The sequence below is a fragment of the Sceloporus undulatus genome, chromosome 2, assembly GCF_019175285.1.
Source record: "Sceloporus undulatus isolate JIND9_A2432 ecotype Alabama chromosome 2, SceUnd_v1.1, whole genome shotgun sequence".
Classification (NCBI taxonomy): Eukaryota; Metazoa; Chordata; class Lepidosauria; order Squamata; family Phrynosomatidae; genus Sceloporus; species Sceloporus undulatus.
Window position 1 is genome coordinate 156,739,522 of NC_056523.1, and position 22,547 is coordinate 156,762,068.

The 22,547-nt window shown below is 37.8% G+C and overlaps 1 protein-coding gene across 1 annotated transcript in view; it reads right to left on the reverse strand.

Annotated features, from left to right (window-relative positions):
- The window catches only part of HELZ (helicase with zinc finger), a 197,245-nt gene that overhangs the window by 92,799 nt on the left and 81,899 nt on the right, over window positions 1–22,547 (reverse strand). The window contains 4 exon segments of the mRNA XM_042453183.1: window positions 5,334–5,438; window positions 5,904–6,083; window positions 12,379–12,509; window positions 19,480–19,813. Coding sequence (XP_042309117.1) covers window positions 5,334–5,438; window positions 5,904–6,083; window positions 12,379–12,509; window positions 19,480–19,813 — 750 coding nt within the window.

Here is a 22,547-nt window from a genome sequence, read left to right on the forward strand (position 1 = left end):
TGTTAACCTTCATCTTTCCTTAACTCATCAGTCCATGTTAGTTTCTCTACATCATGAAGCCCTGTCATCTTGAACCCTTGCGAACCAAAGTGCTGTATACCTGGTTTCTAAGAGCAAAAACTGCTATTCCCCATAAGCAAATGCATTTTCTGGACCATTGTACAAACTCAAATTCTCTGCTCAAAAGATTCATCAAAACAAGTACAATACTATATAAGCTGAACCAAACATGCAGTAATATTTTAAGTTATTTCTTTAATTCACAGAAGAATCCTTGAAAGAAAAGTTACTATATATACTCAATTATAAATAAAACGCATGTATTGCAGACAGGTTTGGAGGGCAAAATTATGACTTCTGGATATGATCTGTGGATAAGTCAAGGCACTTGAAAACAAAGTAAAACAATTTTTAAAAATTAGGTGCATGTAACAAAGGATGCCTTGAATCCCATTGTGGGAGAAAGGCGGGATATAAATCTTTGAAATAAATAAAATTTAAAAAATGCAAATGAAAACAGCACCAAAGAACTTACAAAATATCAGCAGGCACAACATATGGAGCTTGACAGACGCGCGGCTCCATGCCGCCCGTTTTTGAGCTGTATCACTGCCACAGTAACCAAAAGATGCGGCAACAATGTGCTCCCTCTTGGGAGCAAAAAGAAGCTGCCAAAAGTAGCTTCCTGGAAGGTGTGTGATTGGCACGCTTGCACGCCCCGATCACGTCACTTCCAAACAGTGCAGTTTGGGCGTTGCACCACGCTCGCGTCATCATGGCACCACCCATGTAAGCAGAGCAAGCAATGATGGCAGCCTCCTCGCAGATTAGGGCTGCTGGGCATATAAATGTGCAGTCTCATCTAGCCCTCGTGGCGAGGATGCCACAAAATACCCATCTGTACCAGGCCATATATCTACATTTTCAACATTACCCTCTTTTTTAAAATACTAGACTACTATTTAAATGCATGAGACTATAAAATCCACATAGTATAATTTTAATATTTCATCTGATCAAAGCAGAAGCATTCAAAATACTAATAACTGTTCAAATACATTTTTCTAGAACTTCATCTACTCATTTCAAAGGGTCACTGGGAAACACATCTTTTTTGATAAAAATGATAAAGAGATGCTATATCTCTATAGCAGTATCACACCAAGTTAAGAGTTACTGTATATATTCTGCCTACAAAGAGGCCTGTGATCTCACTGGAATGAAGACATACAGTGGTGCCTCGGGTTACGAAATTAATTCGTTCCGCCGCGGCGTTCGTAACCCGATTTTTTTCGTAACCCGAAAAAGCCATAGGCGCTAGCACTGGAAAGCCGCGTTTCGTGCGAAAAAGTGCCGAAAAGCACCAAAAAATTTTTTCGTAAGCCGAAAAAAAAAAACGTAACCCGGAACAGTTTTTTCCTATGGGATTTTTTCGTATCCCGGAAATTTCGTAAGGCGGTGCTTTCGTATCCCGGGGTACCACTGTATTGGATTGCAAAAGAGGGGTTCCTGTTGAGATGCAAATGGCCTTTAAATTTCCTGGACTTCGAAAATCTCCCTATTGTCAGATGGCTATAAGGAGCAGGAGCCTGCCTGTAAAATATATCCTCCCCATCATAACATCTTTGCTAGGGACTGAAACTGTAAGACGAATGAGTGAGTTCTGACTTAAACCCAGAGTTGAAAGAACCAAAGAAGAACCAAACAAGATGGTTCCGCACAAAGCATTGATGTGACGAAGGTATTTGGCAACCGAGGCGAGGAAAGTCTGAAAACTTGGAGGCTGAAGCGGGGTGCCGTCCAGGTGTGACGAACTATGACCGGGAAGAACCTTATCTCCTGAGTCGCCATGATGAGGAACTGACAGGACAATGGAGAGCTTTGAACAGAACGAGTTGCTTTGAACACGGACTGATCTGAACAACCTGTCTGTCCTTCCAAAAGAGGAAATTGAGTAATGGGCTGCAATATTGCAAGACTTCAGCAGCCAAAAGCCAGAGAAAAGAAAAAGTATAAAGACCCTGGACTTTCATCTCCATTTTGTTGGCATCTACCGCGGCAACGGTGTCATCCCCAGCCTTCAAGAACAACTGATCAATGTTCGGCGGAAGGAAAGTGTGTGTGAGTATTGTATGAATGTGTGAGTGAAAGAGTTCTTGATAATCAATGGTTGTGTTACTTGTGTGATTCAATAAATGTTACATGCATGGTGTTTAAAACCAAATTTGGTGTCTCAATGTCTTTCTCAGCCTTGCTGTGAATAGGTCCACGGAGGGAGAGGTTTTCATTACACGCTCTCAGGATAAACAGGTTGCCCTTACAATCTTGGGCATAACAAAACAACATGCAGGTATCTGACTAAGAATGCCAACTGTTTTTATTCCTCATGTTTGGTTTGTAACATCATGCCTGATGAAGAAGCCCATGGAGCTTCGAAAGCTTGCAACAAGTATATTGTGCATTTCAGTTGGCCAATAAAATATCACTGATGGATTTTTGTTTGTATGTACTCATGTATAAGTCTAGAAATTTTAGTCAAAAAATTGACCCCCCCAAAAATGAGTCAGCTTATCTATGAACTAATGTAACTACTGTACTTTCATTCTTGTTTTTAAAAGGAACCATCCCCTGGTGAAAGGCAAGAGTGTAATCTGTCCTGGAAGCACTGACTCCACTCTATTCACTCATCCATACAGCCTTTAGTATGAGCACAAACACGGTCTTTTGTAAGTTTTTTGGCATTGTTTTCCTTTGCTTCATCATTTACATCCTTTGTTACATGCCCTTAGGTTTTACCCTTGACTTATCCACGGGTCATGTCAAAATCTATAATTCTGGCCCCTAAACCTGCCCTCGACATATACATGAAGTCCACTTATAGTCAAGTAATTTTTTTCATAGTACAAAACTCCATACCCCCTGTTCATGCAAAACTGAAAGGTCAAGCAGCCAATGTTCAACAAAGAGCAACCTGAAGCTTAGCTATAGACAATAAGATTTTTCTTAAGAGTTTTAAATTTTAGTCTGATATTCTTGGCTTCAAAAACAGAGACAAAGATTAATGTCTATGATGAATGAATTCTCCATTCATTTGAGATGAATTCAACAGCCTGCTGCCAGAATACTAATACAGTCAGCCCTCCTTAACCAAGGATTTTTTATCCACAGATTCAAGCATCCACGGCTTGAAAATATTTTTAAAAATAGCAAACCTTGATTTTGCCATTTTATATAAGGGATACCATTTTGCTATGCCACTGTATTTGTATGGGACTTGAGCATCCATGGTTTTTGTTATCCACGGGCTGGGGGGGGGATAGTTCCTGGAACCAAACTGCAGCAGATAACAAGTTCCCACTGTACTCCTCAGAACAATTTCAGCTAATAACTGATAAAGGGGTATTAATATGGGAAATAAATAATTGCACTATGAATAATCTTAAAATAGCCTCCTTATAATGGGCCCGAACTCTATGGCAGCCAGTGAACATTGTCTTTGGATTGGTCATCTCTGACCTCAATTTTGGTTGACTAAAAAGAAAACCTATTTGTCTTGCAATATCTTTAAAAGATGAAATGTATGCAATACATCATCTTGCCTCAAGCAGACAAGAACAGCAGATCAAAACCAAATCCTGCAGATCAAGTTTATGTACAGTTTCATCCTCCACCACCCCATTCCCCAAATTTTCTCACCCACTGATTTGTTAACTGTTGAGTTCAGGACATTTCTTGATCTGAAATATTCCCTATCCATGTAAAACAAGCTCAGATGCTCTTGAGATCAGTTGCAGCTATAAAATGGCATCTGATCATGTAGCAAGAATCAACAGCAGAATTCCTGTTTCTGAGAAAGAATTGCTACTGATGCTCCATCAGGTCCTTACCAGCTCTGCTTTCCCAGATGGCTGTAGATGAGGTAGGCATTCTGATTTCAAGGTACTCTCAAAGCAGAAGAGTGAACACTTTGCCAGAATTGGAACATGATCCAATTTTACTCTGACAGAATGTAAAATTCTGCCTATGTACTAACAATGAATGTTTGTTTCGATCCCCAATGCAACACAGCTTGAAGGCAACAGAGCATATTCCCACAGTGAATTTGTTGTACAGTCTGCCCTTCTTATCCACAGATTTTTTATCCACGGATTCAAGCATTCACGGTTCAAAAATATTCTAAAATAATTATAAATTCCAAATAGCAAACCTTGATTTTTCATTTTATATAAGGGACCATTTTGCTTTGGGACTTGAGAATACACCGATTTTGTTATCCATGGAGGGTCCTGGATAACAAGGGCCCACTGAATATGCTGCAGATCCAGAAATATGATGGCCATTTCTTTCTCCAATCTGCTCCCACTACAAGAAGACATTGCTCGGTGAGAGGGTTGCACTGGCCACAGAAAAATACCTGGTGCTGCCAAGTGCAGTTGCATGCAGGAGGCTTGTGGAAAGAGGCAATGCATATCTCCTTCTATAACATCCTTGCATGTATATATACTGGTATAAGCCTGTTATGCCTGCACATATCACCTTCAGAATCTTGGCCAAATAGCAATGCAGCAATCATCATTACATGCAGGACTAAAGCACTGCTGCTACTTTAGATATAATTCTATCTTCTATATATAAAGTATTTGCCTGAAGAAAGACCATGTAGTCCACGATTGACTTCTGTCAGTGGCATAGCATGTTTAATCAAACTTTAACAACAGGATTTGCAACTAAATGAACTCTGAGCTCAAATTAAACATTTGCTTATTATAAAGCCAAATTTTACATATTCTAGATGTACATATATCAAAAACGAAGGGAGGGAGTCATTGTTGACTGTACAGGAAGGAATTAAATTCTCCTCTATGATTTTCCCCCTAATTCCCAAGACAACTTCATTTAAATACACAAATGGTTGATACTGAACTAATTTTGCATGATTCTTCAAATATATAGCACCTCCAACAATCACTTCCTCCAGATTGATGTATATTTCACTGATTTAAGAAACATAATTTACCATAAACAAAATCCAATTACTATGTAATTTCTTTTTAAAAATGAAATAAATCTGTAGCTCTTTAGAGGATCATAACAAAATGTGTTCAGTTAGAAAAAGCACATATATCCACATTAGAAAAGCTTAAAAAAGGATGTCTTTAATGTGTGAAAAATATACTAAAATTTTCCATTTTGTGCTTTGTCCCCAAGTTATGCAAAAAAAATTGTTTTTAAAAGTCGAATAGTATGGAAATACTGAGGTTTTTCAAAACTATTCTTATTAGACACCTTTTCTTAAGATATTATAGAGATAAATAATAAGCCTTAAAAAATACCTGAGAGGTCTCGCCTCGGGATTGCCTGCTTCTACATATGGATGTAAATAATCCTTTATGTAGAGATCAGCAGCACTATTAGAATGGGTGCAAATGAGAATCCTGCTGGAATAAATGGTGCAAATAAAAAAAGCAATGAAGAAACAGAAATCATTCAAAGCAGTAAAAATACAAAAGAAAAAAAAATAGTGACCATCTCCCCCATACATTTCTCCCAGTGAAATTAGTCTGAGAATTTTATGGATAAATGCTACTTCTAATTTCTCTGGGAAGATTTAAACTTTCAACACAGCTTTAAAAGTCATTTTACACTTCAAGTGTTTTAAAGCGAGTTATGTATTATAATTTTACAAAATGCACAGCTTTCTAAATATAACACAATGCATTTGTTCTACAAGTTGCCAATATTAATTCTTCTAAGGAGAGACTACCCTTTTAGGCTGTTGAATTCTTCCCTGAAACAATGAACAATGAGTTGTTGTTCTTTATAAGTTGGATGGAGATTCTGCACTAATTCCCCCTTAAATATACAGCAGCATCGATTTCCAACTAAATATCATCCCATCTCACCTAGTATCCTGCTGTTGGAGTATGTGTTTGACTGCCTGAGCCAAAGTGAAGGTTTTGCCTGTCCCATAGGGACCGATGATAAGAACAGGAGGCAACTGTATTGAGAGTGGAGTTGTGATAGCCAGAACAGCCTCTTTCTGCTTGGCATTGAGCCTAGGATCCAACTGTTCATCCCACTGTCTGCACAATAGAAAGCAGAGCAATTAGTAAGACCAAAATGCTATACATTAAAAAAATGACTTCATACATGATATTTTTACATAGCTAATTGTCACAATAAAAGACAAAAGATAAACAAACAATTAAAACTATTATGCATGGATGTATTAATTGTACTGGCTAGCACTAAACAGCTTTAATTCTAAAACAAATATTGATCTCACTTTGCTTACTGTTTTTATAATCACAACTCCGTTAGGAAGATGTGCTTAATTTGCAAATGTTAATAAATCAACATACCTGTTCATCACTCCCCTCATTTACCACATCTAAATGGATCATCAATAATTATCATTGACTGGATCTACACAGCAGAAATAATCCAGTCTGACACCACTTTAACTGTCATGACTCGATGCTATGAAATTGTGGGACTTATAGTTTTGTGAAACATTGAGCTTTCCCTGTCAAAGAGCTCTGGTACCATAACTACAGTTCCCAGAACTCCACAGCATTGAGCCATGGTAATTAAAGTGGTGTATTTCTGCAATGTAGGTGCAGCTTTTGATAAACTAAAAATCCACACCACACTTTTAAAAAATATTAAATGGCATAATTAGATAAACTCTGTTAAATAATAGTATCTGGCACTAAACACTGTACCTTAGATGTAGAAGTAATTGTGCAGTAACAGAGACACAACAGGAAACTTATTCTAGAGACAATGATTTTGACAAGAATTTTTATTATGCCAGTGACAGATTTAAGCATTGGTATAGCAAATAGATAGCAAAAATCCTGTCCCTCAAACACATAAGGTCATCCTTTCATAAAGTGATTTTATTTCCTGGATATTTGCAATAGTGTTATTTTTTTGAAATATTTGCAATAAGTGTTAACTGCAACAGTAAGGGTAAAAAATGAGACTGGAAGGATTTGCAAATTCATCTTGATAGTCATTGCTATGAAACCCTAGCTGAAAAGAAATTATACATGATTCAAGGATAATATGAACCAAATTTCTATAGAAGTCTTAGAAAGTTATACACGAAAGACTGAAATTCTAAATAGAAATATTTTTATTAGGAAAATGAAAGTCTGAATTCAATTTTAATCCTATTCAGAGTAGACCCATTGAAATGAATGAGAATTGTTAATCAGAACTAATTTGATTTCAATGTGTCTATGCTCCCTTTAAATCAACTATACAGTGGTACCCCGGGATACGAATGCGCCGCCTTACGAAATTTCCGGGTTACGAAAAAAATCTATTTAAAAAAACTGTTCCGGGTTACGAATGTTTTTTCGGGTTACGAAAAATTTTTTGGTGCTTTTCGGCGCTATTTCACACCAAATCGCGGCTTTTCCCCATTAGCGCCTATGGGTTTTTCGGCTTACGAAGCCTTTCGGGTTACGAAAGCGGCGGCGGAACGAATTATTTTCGTAACCCGGGGCACCACTGTATTAGGATCACATGACTACTAAAGCAATTCTGTTCCCTACAATGGGACAGGACAGAAAAATCCTGCATACATGCAATGAACAGTGACTTTATGTTACTGGACTAAAACTGTATTTGTAAAATGATGGTACATGATGTACTTGTAATGATTAGATCACTGATTACAATGATAATTCAGCTGAAGAGCACAGTGAAGGTGATATCTGTGCAGAACAGGCTTGATCAAGTAAATCCCTTGCTGGATCAGGAAGGGATCCAGAACTGCAAAAGAAATGCTGCCTGATGGCGAACCTATGGCACAAGTGCCAGAGGTGACACTCAGAGCCCTCTCTGTGGGCACACATGCTGTGGCCCTAGCACAGAGTTTGCCAGAGTTTCTTACTAGAAAGCCAGAGGGACATGGAACTTTGCAATAAATAAGTGGGGTCTGTGTTGTAGTTTGGGCACTCGGTCTGTAAAAGGTTCACCATCACTTTATAACAAGGGATTTCTGAATTCTGCACTTGCACTGGTCTGTATCATTTTCCATCAACGGACCATGAACTGTGCATGTAGCATCAGAGAACTACTTCACAACATCAAGGTTTTTTTTGGGGGGGGGGAGCAGGATGACCAAATCCAGCTGTTCAATAGCTTGATCCTTCCACAAGCATGTGTGTGGACTGATATTCTATCCCTCTCCACAAAAAGGGATTTGGATTGTAAAAGACACATAATGTTATCTGAAGATTGGGGACCTATGCATTCCAACTGCAGCAAATACTTGCATCCCTTATAAATTTTAAAAGTTGTGCTGTTTTTTAAAAAATACCACAAAAATAGTTGATGGTTCAAACATTTAAAAAGGAAGTAAAATGGAAACATTTTAATACAGAAAAATTGGTCTGAACTATTAAATTGGCTAAAGAATAATTTACATGATCCATTTAGCCATGTGTGCTGACTGAAGATGGCTTTTTCCTAGTTTTCTGTTCAACAGCTCATTATTGAGCAGTTAAGATTGGTGTTATAGTTATAATCTTATAAAAACTCGATGGCCTTCTTCTGGACAGCAAAAATCTTTCTATTTAGGGCAGCCTTATGTAACTAACTTTACTTGTAGCAGAAGGGCTTTTAATAGGATGAAAGTTCCCCTTTTTTAACCAGTGGCTATTAAATTGTGTTTTAATCTTTTTTATGCTTTTGTTCATTTTGTGGGATTTGTGGGATTTTACTGTAAACTGGCTTGAATCCCACATGTATGAGAAAGGCAGGATATAAAGCAAATATATAAATAAATAACCAAAACCTAAGCTTACTAGTTTAAAATAATGGCCTGGTCAGCACAGAAAACCTCCAGTAATTTTGTAGATTTACTGCATGTTAACCTTTTTTGAATCTCTGCCATCTTTAATGAGAAAAAGTGTACTTCAGTGACTGTGTGTGAAGACAATGTGAAGACACTTAAGACCAATGAGCACTTTCAAAGCTCAAAGTACATAAAGCTACTGCAAAAGGGCTTCTCTCTCTCTCTCTCTCTCTCTCTCTCTCTCTCTATATATATATATATATATATATATATATATAATTTTTACCACTGGTCCCAAACATACTGCAGAAATAATCCAGTTTGAGCCCACGTTAAGTACCCTGGCTCAGTCTCAGTGCTAGGGAACACTGAGAACTGTAGTTTATTGTGGCACTAGAGCTCTCTGACAGAGAAGGGTAAATGTCTCACAAGACAACAGTTTCCACAATTCCCTAGCATCGAGCCAGGGCAGTTAAAGTGGTCTCAAACTTGATTATTTCTACAGTGTGCTTTGAACCACTGTTATCAAGCTATCTAGATTTACAGTTGAATTTCTTCCATTCTTTTGTGAAATCCGAAGCCACATGCTGAAATCACATACAGAATAATTTCTTCTCCTTCTTCCCTGTCTACTGGGAAGTATGTCAGAGTACTAGAAGCTAAAACTCTCTTCTTGGAGTTGGAAGACAAAAGTCAGTTAACCAACCAAACTCACATACTGATTCCATCTTGGGGTTTTAGCATTCCTTAATTAATCTAAAGAACCATATTGACTTCTCAAGTCACTGCAATATGTGGTTCCATATGTGCTGGTGCTCAGACATGGCATTAAAAAAAGAAACAATAAAGAAGCTACCATTTTCCGTTTGTAGAGCAGACATACATGGAAGGCCAACAAGACTATCCACTGATATGCATTTCAATAAAATAAAAAAATGCAACAACTTTGGGTGATTCTTTCTCGGTATCAGTCCCATGTAAACTGTTCATTTCTTGAAAGATAAAAATATGCAATTTCCTTTTCATATATGGACCACTGAGAATTCTAAGGGAATTAATAGTACAGTGGTACCTCGGGATACGAATTACCCAGCTTACGAATTTTTCGGGATACGAAAAAATCCCATAGGGATTTATTGTTTCGGCTTACGAAGGTTTTTTCGGGTTACGAAAAAACCCCGGCGCTGTTTTAAATGGAGCCGCGGCAGAGCCGCGGCTTTTTCTCCATTAGCGCCTATGGCAATTCGGGTTACGAAGGTTTTTCAGGTTACGAAATTAGCCGCGGAACGAATTAATTTCGTAACCCGAGGTACCACTGTACTTATCTTTTCCCATATGAAACAATTTCATACAGTAGAAGAATTGTAAATAAAATTACTTCCCTTGCAGCACTGTTTACATCAATCTACTTGTTATGGGACCAGTTCTTCCCAAGTGAACCATATACTGTACTATCCATTATGTGTTTACAGACCAATGATGAAAAGAACAACACAGGAGGTGCTTGCTAATTTAGTCCTTCTTAATAAACAGCATTCTGTGCAATCATGCTAGCCACATGATCACAGAGTAGTCTCTGACAATGTTGGCTCTTCGGCTTAGTAACGGAGATGAGCACCGCCCCCTATGGTCGGACACGACTTGACAACCTTGTCAATGGGGAATACCTTTACCTTTAATAAACACATATTCTGGAATTAGATCATCCCAGTACAAATGAAATGGTTTAGTTGTCTTGAGTGCCATTAACTTATTAAATGAAAATGTTTACAACAACAACAACAACAACAAGAAAACAACAATAATAGCTTGGTAATCTGATCCTCACTCAAGTACACTGTGATGCAAAGTTCATCCTTCTGCTGTTCCTTTAAAAGCGGTTCTTGAATGTTCCTTTGGCTCCATCAAAAACAAAGTCTCCCACAAAAAAAGAATACTTAGGAGACCATGCCAGCTTTATGCAGGACAATCTTACAGGGCAGAATCTTACATTATAAATAAATTTCCACTCATCAACAAGATTGTCTTTCTTCCCTACAACTCCCTGTGCTTTCTTAAAACCTTGAGGGCATGTGTACGACTGCAGCCAGGAAGGGGGAATCTTCATCTCACTACTGGATGCCATACTGGAAGCAGGAGGAACTCACTGAATTCCATATTATGCTTTTTCTTATTTCTTTCCTCTTGATAAATTTGTTCTGGGTTATACAGTTTTATTTTATGTTGGCATATTTGCGTAGAACCAAATGTGATCACAGGCAAAAACACATCTAAACCCAAGCAGGCCTTATACAGGTCTATCAATGAAAAGTGCCATCTTATATCACAAAATACTATTGCTTCCTGAATTTTTATTATTATTATTATTTTACTACCTTGTTGAATAAAGTGCTCAACTGACATTAATACTTGATTACTCATATTACAGAAATGCTTACAGTTATTATTCCAGACAGAATACATGACATTAAAAGCTTTCAGCAATTGTTAAATTGGCTATCTTATAATCTTTTAGTCCACTAGACGGGAATGAAAATAAACTAGCTTTGGTACTTTTCAGACTAACTGAAAGAAATAAGTTGGCAGCATGAGTTTTTTTAGACTACAGTCTACTTCCTCAGATGCATAGTAAGGAAATAGACTGTAGTCTACGAAACCTCATGCTGCCAACTTATTTCTTTCAGTTAGTCTCAAAGGTGCTACCAGATCTGTCTACGTACAGTACTGATTCTATAGACTAACATTGCTATATCTTTGAATCCTAGCTGTGGTACTCTCTTTTATAGTGTGTTCCTTTTTGTCTTGTTACAGCTTCTTTATTTTAGCTTGTTCTTTTTTTAAAAAAACTGGTTGTTTTTCTGTTTGTAAAGAAACACTCTACATGGCAAGTGGCTGAAATGGTACTGTAGGAGTGTGTGGATTCTGAGGGGTTGCTGTGACCAGAAATGTGGCTAAGGGGGACTGAAATGTCCCATTCTGATGTGTGAAAATTAAAACTCTGCCACCAGCAATAATTTCTAGTAGATATTACAAAGCAAAGGCAGTGTGGCATTGATTACAAATAATCCAGTGAATCTCACTATGTCCTAAATTGGAGAATGCATAACTAGATCATTTAGATGATTAACCATAAGATACATATCTCCCCCAGTTCAGTCAATCATTACTTTTCTACTTTAAACAGGCTGAGGTAGGGCCAAGACAGTTTGAACAGTTTGTTCTTACAACAATAAGCTCTTGAGAAAGGTGAACTATAAACTGGAAACATGCACATGCACATTATTTGAAATGTGATGTGGAAAGACTCATGTAATTTCTAAAGCACCCTCAATCAAGCTTGCAGTTCATTACAACTTCCTTTTCTTAAGAATAAAGGAAGACAATTTTCTGATTTTATGGTTCATAAGCAAACTCACTTTTACTATAATGCAGTCATTTCACCTCCTAGTCTATTACAGTACAGAAGAAGAACAGCTAACATAAGAGCATGTGTGAGCTATCTGCTACTATGAATGCTGAATAATATCAATATAGCAGCTTCCAGTATCAAATGTGTATTTTTGTACCTGTTGGGGCTCCAAGGTATTGTGGGAGTCAAGCTGACATCAGGAAAGAGAATACTGTTGTCCTTGATCCTGTCCAAGGCATAATGCATTTCACAGAGGGGTAAACGGTTTAACTGAAACTGAAGTTCAACCTACAATGCATACAAAATGAATGAATGAATGAATGAATGAGAACCGTTCCAGAAAACAGGTAATTGCTAGGCATGATACTGGGCTTGGTTCTATAGAGCTACTGTAATTACCTCGGCCAATATTATGGCCAAAGCAGTAAATTAGGGGGGAAATATTTATTAATTGGCTTTTGTAAATTTTCAGTAATGAGAAGAAGAATAAGCACATTTTTCTGATAAAGTTTGGAGGGGGGTTCAGTGCTTTTTATTCAATAATGTCAAATAATATACAGAAACCAGATTTCTCATAGGAGATAAACACATTCAGAACCCTCATAGATTCAAACTTTGATTACTGATAAAGTCAGAACATTCTTTAAAAAATAATATGATTCAATACAAGGTTTATCACCAACATGATTCAGCATCTCTCTCCAAAATAATCAAAGTTAGTAAAGACAGGACTAAGTGGAGGAAATGTTTTTGAAAGGCTAGGAATATTGTAAATTGATTGTTCCAATTCATGAAGAAATTTGGAGCTAAGGGAGATATTTGATGAGAATGGCATGGTGAATGGCATAGTCAAAAAACTAAAATCATTTTATAACCTAGCCAGTCTTTCTGAAGAAATGTTAGATTTCATGATATATAACACATTACAATCTATACAGAAATGTTGTTTTCATTGTAAATATAATTACTATTTAATGATAATGAGAAAGCATCAGAGGAAAAAAAACAGCACATTTCCAGAAATGTGACAACAAGCAGAAATACTATGTTTACTAAAAACCAAAACCGTAAAATGAATTTTAAAATGAGTTCAACTACTATATTGTTAACAAACCAAATAAAGAAACACTGTTTCATTGGGAAATTAAATAAAAACATGGAAATTACCATAAAAGGTAGAAATGCATCCAGCATTAAGTTCACATTGTGCTTATGTTCAAAGACAATTAACAAAAAAAAATCAAAGTACTGAATGAAAGGTTACTTCTGAAATAGAAAATCGTGTACATTGACAGCCAGCTTTAGAAAAATTGTGAATAGCCTTGGTAATTATTGCTCTAATACTCTATATAAAAGATTTCTATTTACTGCAACACCATTTTCATTGTCAAAAATTAAATTAATAACTTAAACCAGTATTTTAGTTATCAGGAAACTTCCATAGTGTAGCTGTTTGTTGCAGCAAAAAGGAAGAAATCTAATTTATTACAATTTACCACAATATTAACATATTTACTGTGACAGTTTTACGTGGACCAAAGCCACCAGATGCATGAAGTGTTATCATCAGCTGATAGTTCAATTAGAGTGGAGTAATGGGATGTAAATACTGTGGCCAAATGGCTATTAAATGCAAGAAGTACAATCTGGGACAATTTTAGGCAAATTCTAAAGAGTAAATACAATAGCTTATATCCAGATCTACCTATCCATGATTTATGATTTCAACAATATCCTACCAAATATTAAAAAGAAGATTCATTCCCTAAGTCAACTCTTCACATCAAGACACCTAACAGAAACAAGCACACAGCTCTAAAATGCACCCTTAATTTTTTTTATTGTTACTATCACAAAGAACTCTTTTTCTGTAGCACTATGAAAGTCAGCCTGGCTCTCCATACCCCAAAACTTGAAATAGATAGAAAACTAGAAAGACATGGGCATCTGTGGGATGAGACTTGCAGTGAGGTCTAAGAAAATATACAAAATTGGCTGTGACTGAAAGAAACCTGGTAGCCAGAATTTAGTGACCAGGTAACAGAAACTGGTGGAGGGCACACACAACGTCTATATGTATTTCACATACCAGTCATAACATCTCTTCAGTCTGTCCTAGAAGCTAGCATACTACCAAGATCCAGCCACCTACTGGGAGAATTACAGCTGGCAGTTGTAGAAAGTTGGCAACTACACGTAGGGACAATAGAAAATGAGGCAAAGACAACTCAGTGTTTTTATTATTATTTAAAATACGGAGGACTTCAGGTTAGTGCATTAATGTTTATCTGTGCTTTGAAACGTAGTGCTCACTGCCTGCACTTTGCTGGTTCCCATAAGAAAGACAATGCTGAAATACCATTAGCAAGTTGAATTTCACAATAAGAGAAAATTGAATCAATACTACAAATAAGCCCATCCTGCACTGTATTCCAGCAGCAGTTCATGATGCAGTCAATTATGGATCTAGATTGTTTTTAGAAAATATACAAAATTCAACTATACAGTGGTATAATCAACATTATACATGTTAAATTAACATATAAATTATATTTATATAATTAACGTATAAAGATTCCCCATTCTTCAACACACTACTTGAAAAGTGACATTGCTGATTTTCTTCAAGAGAATTATTGTACTTTATTCTCTAACTGTGGCCTGTATTTGAAATTATTTCCACTACAATAGGCAGCTGAATGTTTTATGCCTAGAAGAGATACAAGATTGAGAAACCATTTACTTCAAATAACGGAAGCTCTTCAGTGGCTGATAGCAGGCTATATTACAGGTTTTAATGCCACCATCTTTCTCTGGGGAAAATAAAGCAACCTAAGCCCAAGGATTCCTCTTCAGCCAAGGTCAGACTCACAAACTGTACAAAGAATGGACTCTATTCCCAATGTTTCCTGATTTGCTCTTTCGATTTTTAATCACCAGCCTATGAATGTTTTAGATACAATGATAGAAGGTGTCCTAGGCATAATGAGACAAAATCTATTTCATACAGGTCACGCTTCTATCTATGCATGCTGTCTTAAGTTTGTTATAGTCAACTAAATAATTATTTTTGTATTAAAATAAACATATTGTCCTAATTTGGTCACTCAGTGACAATTTTTAAAAAGAATTTGCTTTGATAACAAGTAAAGCTCAAATTGTAGCACTTACTGAAAGACATATCAGGAAATGAGAACCAGTGTGGTGTACTGGTTTCACTGTTGGACTATGACTCTGGTGACCAGGGTTCGATTCCCAGCTCACCCATTAAACCCACTAGGTGACCTTGGGCAAGTCACATGCTCTCAGCCTCATGGGAAGGTGATGGCAAGCCTCCTCTGAACAAATCTTGCCAAGAAAACCCCATGATAGGCTCGCCATAAGCCAGACACAACTTGAAGGCACACAACAACAACATCATGAAATCTAATCCTGAAGGACACAATTTCAATTGAATGATTAAAAATCAGCAACTTAATCAATTCCATTTACTTTCTAAGACATTCATTCATGAGAACTTCAAGAAGGCTTACAAAAACTTTACATAAGTTCCATAACAGCAGATAGTTAAAAGTATAGTCATTGTACCTATAAAACAATAAAAGCACAGAACAGAAAGATTGAAGTTCAGTTTAAAAATAGCATCTGTTCACCCTTCAAAAGGCCTGCTGGAATAAGATCTTCATTAATTTCTAAAAGGAAAAGATAGAGCTATGATAGAAATAGCAGTAAAGACAGAGAAAGAAGAAATTCAAGAGAGGTGCTATAATTGAAAGAGCCATGTCCTCATTGCCAGCATTTCAACATCAGTCAAATATAAGTGAGGAAACAAGAGCTCTTCTGCTTATTATAATGTAAACAATAAGAAAACATACATCCCTTAAGTAACCAGGGCCCAGGTCAATTCAGGACTTCAACAGGTCAAAATCAGAACATTCAGTGTGCTCAGAAAAAGGCTTGAAGCCACGACAGCCCATCTAGGAAACATGTTTTCCTCGGTTAAACCCCACATACACATCAAATTTAAATGGAGTGGTGAGGGAGGGAGGAGACACCCACCTAGCCAGCCAGATCAGCCGAATCAACCCTGGTAATCAATGGGGTGATAGATGTCACAACCAGACCAACCTCACATCCACTTTAAATGGAAAGCCTCAGTTTGAATTAAATGGTATTTACAGACCTACATTAAAGGCAGCTTTACAAAGACGATGTTACAAGCCACTTTGTGTATGTATTCCATAAAGGAAAAACAACTCATGGGGAAAGACAATATCGTTTTCCATTTGAAACCCCCTATTGCATTCCCAGCCCACTCCTTTCTTATGCTTGAAGATTTTAAGAGATTTTTTTTTTACAGATAACTGGTGATTCTGTGTTGATGTCCCTTAGAGGATCCCATGGTGTTGTGCAAGGTTCAAATGTTTGCTATAATGCTTCCTGAATTTAACAAGTAATCCAAGAAATTATCACTGTGAAATGTACTGTAAATCACTAAGAGGGGCTAGTGATCTGTGGTTCTATATAGCTTAATCCAGAAGTTATTTGACTTGTGCTGTTGCTAGGCCTTTGATCACTTTCTCCCCTCACCACAAATGATAAGATCATAAACTGACCAATAATTTTTAATGAATGACAAATTCACCTAAAAGGTTTTTCCCCTTCAGTAAATTGTTTCTTAGCAAGAGCTACCCCTTGCTGTAAAAAAATTCTTAGGGGGAGCTAAGGGCAGGAGTCTACTGTAACAAAAAAAGCAGCACAAAGTTGCTAGGGGCGTCAATAAATTATCTAGAATTTTTTTCTTAACCATATGAATTATAGGATATTAATCTGTAGATCAACAGAAATTCTATTCTTTGGCTGGAATCTTGTTGGGGCACTACACCAGTGTTTCTATGCCAAGTGGTGCCAGCAGAAACGGGGTGGGGGGATGCTGTGGATAGAAAGCAGGAAAAATAAACAAGCTGGCTGGGACCAGCAAATTTTGTTTGCTTTCCCTGGCTACCACTGTGTGACCCTAACAAAAGTGCAACCACTCGCATTATCCATCAACACAATCTCAACCTTAATCTCAGGAATCAGACCTGTCTGCAAACAACCCCCTGAAAACATTTTCAGAATCTTGAAAAACAATTTCATCTTGTTTTTCTAAAATCTGTTCCCTAGAGGACTGAAAGACAAACTGCTCAGAACTATGGGTAAAGCCAGCAAGATTTCCTGAACCATAGGTCCCAATTTATTCATATAATCTCAATAAAGTTATTAATACACTTAACACAAAATGGACATGCCCATGGTAAAAGCTATACTGAAAGATGTGTTATACTTCTTTTTGAAGTTGAAAAAAATCACCAAGAAAATATTAATACTTCACCAGTGTTCAGTTAATTTCAGGCCCAAATATTAACCTAAGAAGTCCTGAATAGCTTTGAGCCAAGTTAATGGAAGGATCATAACCTTCTGTTCCTTAGAAACTCTCTCCAGGTGTTCCTATCCAATGAAGTGAAGTGGCTAGCTACTAGAAAAAAGTCTTTTCGGCTTTGGCACAGTGATCATAGAATGATCTCTCCAGAGCAACTTGCTTTGTGCCTGCTCTGTGGTATTTCTAGTGCCAGATCAAGATATTTTTTTCCAAAAAAATTATTTAGTGCTTTTAAAATTCTCCAAATTATTGTTTTCTTTTACTGGTTATACTCTAGTGATGTTTTAACTGTTCTAGTTTGTGTTTTATATTTCATAGTTATAATGTTTACTTTTGAACCAGCCACAAAACATTTTGTTGATGGATGGCATCAAAATATGTGCAAAAAAAGAAAGAAAACTGTGAGCACAGGACAACCACAGGAAAAATTAGGGTCCACAACACTCCAGTGCAGATTAACAATCTTGGAGCTATGATAATAGAAAATATTCTCAAAGAAAGTGTACCACTGCACTGGCTACAGATGACTGGGATCTCTCTGACTATACTCCCTATTTTTTTTTTAATCATGTGCAACACTCTCACATTACCATCCCACTGTTGCACACTAATATCCACCTTTTCAATTGTTGGTAGAAGTTTTGTGCAATAATATGGGTGATAATATAGAATACTCCCTTTAGTTATGGTGTGATAAACACTCTCCAGTGAACTCACCCTTAGCATAGAAGAGGTTGTTAGACACATAGGTTAGAGCAGTTTCAATCAGTGGAGATGACTGATGCCAGATTTGTGGGGGTCAAAAAGAGTTGGTGAGGATAGGTCACAGCCACAGGAACAGACAGCATGTTAAGTGATTTGGGAAATAAAAAGGAAAGAGGGAAACAGAAAGAATTTGGCTTTAACAAGAGCCCAGAATGCATGCTTCTTACAGATTAATATCTATAAACAAAGCCAGTGGCTCCAAAGTCCATTAGACTTTTCCTATGATCATTATGAATTGAAAAATGTCTGAATTTTGCTGGAAAGCACTGATGCTGAAGTCCTGAGGAAACAAAGACACCTGACCTGACCTGTATACCTATCAATATTGGAACAGGTTTTAAATTAGAAATAAAACTCTATAAGATGCAATATTCCTTTTCAATATTTATTTAGACCTCTGTAACAAAATGAGTTTAAAACATTCAACTTTGCCATATGCAGAATATTAAATAAGGCTATTACCAATATTACAAGAGAACCTATGAACTCCTCTCATACAGATATGAACTACATTTTACTTATATGCAAAAAGAGAAACAGTGCTTGCAATGGTTTGCACTACCATAACCACTGCAACAGCTTATCCTCATTAAGCATATTAGAGCCATCCAGTTGTTCACACAACCTGGTATTTTCTCCTAAAGCTCCATGACAATGTTGTCAGTCTTCATAGATACCACGCTGGTAGCTTTGCTTTGTTCTCTGTCCCTAGCAATAGCAACTGCAGAAGTGCAGAAAATAGGTTTCACAGGTACCCTTGCTGCTCCCACTGTACTGTACAAAATATAACTAATAGCAACGGATCTATTATCCCATTTTCCAATAATTGTATCAAAAGAAGGAGCTGACAACGTTTTTCCATCAATGTATGAAATCTAAACACAAAACATAATTCTTTTGTTCTGCCACAAATTTACTGTACTGTGCAACAATTGCTCTTCAGTTCTTCTATTTTAAAAAGTTCTCTGTGTCAGATCTGTTGTCATCGTTTAGTCATATGCTATGACAGAGGTTTGCTGAGATACCTACAATAATGAAAGAGGTACATAGGAAATTTCTGTTCAGACATACCTGCATTTCACAATCTGCTCGAAGATTAAGTTCTTCACAGCATTCCCTGAATATTCTCAGAAAGATATATTCTTTTGTTTTTTCTTCAATAGTTGCTTCATACACCTTCTCTTTGGTTCCATGGGCCAGTACTGACTTCTCTTTAGTGACTGGCAATAAATAAACAGCATTGACTTTGGTCATCACCAGTCGCCCTGCCAAAGTGTCTTCAGACAGTGTTTCAGTGAGCTTAAACCGTCCAAAAAGTTGTCCATTTTGGGCATATTTTGCGCCTCCAGAAACACCAGTGAGCATAAAATTTGCTACAATCTGCAATTGCACTTTTATGTTGAACCTAAATTAAGAAAGCATACCATTAGTTCTGTAAAAAAGCAACAACTAATTTTTGTATTAAGCAGAAAACAACAAAACAGAAACTGAAAATTCAAGCCAGAGAGAATGTGGAAGAACCATGCCCAGCCCCCTGTGCATTTTAAGTACCCTATGTTGTTTTATTAAATGAAATTAACTACTGTATATTACAGGCTATTTCATGGGGGAAGGGGCATATATTCCTTCTACAGGACAGATAGCTGAGACAAAAAGCAAGAAAATGACACTGGATAATAGTTTTAAAATAGATCTGTTGAGACATGGAAGTTTATCGCACGGGCCCTGAAACGGGCCCATTGCGTCCTAAAACGGGTGCTCACAGGGGCATGCACGGAACAGGATGGTGCTAAGAACCGCATTTTACTGCACAAGGGAACGCTGCCTCCGCCACCGGGCATTCCAATCGCATCCTCCCTCCATTCCAGAGGGCGTGATTTCTGAGAACGCTTTAGAACAGTTCTCAGAAATCTTGCCCTCTGGAACGGAGGGAGGACATGATTGGAACACCAAGTGGCAGCAGCGGTGTTCCCTTGTGCTGTAAAATGCGGTTCTTAGCCTCATCCCGTTCTGTGCGGGCCCCCATTTTAGGACGCAACAGGCCCGTTTCAGGGCCCGTGTGATAAACTTCATGCTCTAACATATTAAACATATAATTTTGAAATTTTCAGAACCGTGAACATTCTCTTTTCATGGATAAATTTTAAATATTATCAACAAAAAGGGAAGCCAAGGAATGAATGTTACAAGAATTCAAGTGGAAGTGCAACAAAATGCCAAGATTTAAGTAATACATGATCAGTTTGCAATCACTCCTCTGTTAAATCCATATAACACAACAGCAAGTTACTCAGAACTCTACAACAATAAGTAGCTGATGGTAAGTCTAGTCATGTTGTTAAGACTAAATAACCATGGGGTTTTTTCCAATGTTTCAAAGCATGATTAGTTTTGGAAAAATGCCAAAACTTTAAAAATATCTTAGTTCTAAAAGTTGTTTAGTAACAGTATATCATATTTTATATCCTTCTTTTGTATGGCTATTTATTCTAAATAAGCAATTACTATTTTGCCCATTATGGTACTTTGGACAGAAGGACTCTGCCCACACATAATGCCCCTGTCTGGTTTACAGGGATCCCTTCCTTCCACAGAATGCACCCAACTTAACACTGTGCCCTGACCTTTTGCTTAGCATTTTCAGAGGGCAGGAGGGGTTCAAAAGGAACAGGCAAGTACACTTCCAACAGCCTAATTGCATGCGCCTAAAGCTGGATCCAATCCATTGATTTATCGTCACCTTCTGGCAAACTGATCAACAATACAATCATCTCTCAAACACAAGACAGTGAGCATGTGGTTTTTATTCATCTCTCTCTCTCTTTCACAGTTACAACAATGTATAATTTACACTGAAACCTAAAAGAACAAGGGAGGTTACAGAAACTGAAGACATTGGCCGGTTACACAAGCACGCACTAGGATTACAAAAGGGCGGTGCTTCCGCACCGCCCTAACCCTAGTGCATGCCCATCACGCACTAAACAGCGGCGGCCCTTCCATATGGCCGCCGGCGTGAGGACGTCACGGCCGCGCCGCCTCTAGATGGGGCGGCACGGACGTGACGTCCTTGCTCCGCGCCAGGGCGCTTAGTGCGCCCTGAACACGGAACAGGAAGGAGCTCCGTTTCGGTTTAGTCCGCTGGGCGCAGCCTTCAGACGGCTGCGCCCAGCGGACTAAAAGAGAAAGGGGCCAAGCGGCCCCTTTCTCTTCTCCCCGCCGCCACGGGGTGTCCTTGGGGCTTGAAGCCCCAGGGACACCCCTTTTCAGGCTGTGGGGAAGCGGCGTTTTGCTGCTTCCCCGCAGCCCGAAAAGCGGCGGATCGGGGCCTCAGCGGCTGCCGGTGTAGCCACTGAAGCCCCGATACTCCAGGGAAAGGGGCGGGTCCAGACCGCCCCAAATGGGCGGTCTATAACCTGCCATTGTTTTCTAGGCAAAAAGCAAGTAAAGCACTAACTTGGAATAAATGTGGACAATAAAAGCAGGCCAGATAGATAGACTCAATTAAGGAGATCCCTGGCCTGAATTTACACAACCTAAGCAGAGAAGTGGAGAACAGGGGATCTTGGAGATGCCCTATACAGAGTCATCATGAGAAAAGGTCAACTGGAGGGCAGTTAACAGCAATAACAACAACAACAAATCCATTAAAAGGTCAAAAGATAAGCGACAGTAAAACAATGCACTCTTAAAAATCTGTTGAAAATCCTTGCAATCAGTCCCTTAAAAGCCTGCTGAAAAAGAAAAGGTTTCATTTGCCCACAGAATCTGATTACTATGAACCTGATAACTAAAAGCAACTGCTATGAAAAGTGACTTTATGAACCTCTGGTAGGAAGAGGAACACTGTAACTCATCAGATTCCAAGTTTTTAACCCAGATCTTAATGCATAAATAGGTGAGCCACAATCATTGCACTAACTGATTGAAGAAATCAGCCATTTCATATGACAAATACCGTCACAGAAACTCCTAAATTATGGAATGTGGCAATCCAGGGTAGATTTGATTTAACTCACAATTTAAATCACCACTCAGAAAGATTTGTTTTAATCATGTGTCCCCCCCTCCAAAAAAAGGGCACTCTTCCTCGTATAAGCTTAATACATATTTTACGAAACTCAAGAGTTACTGTAGAC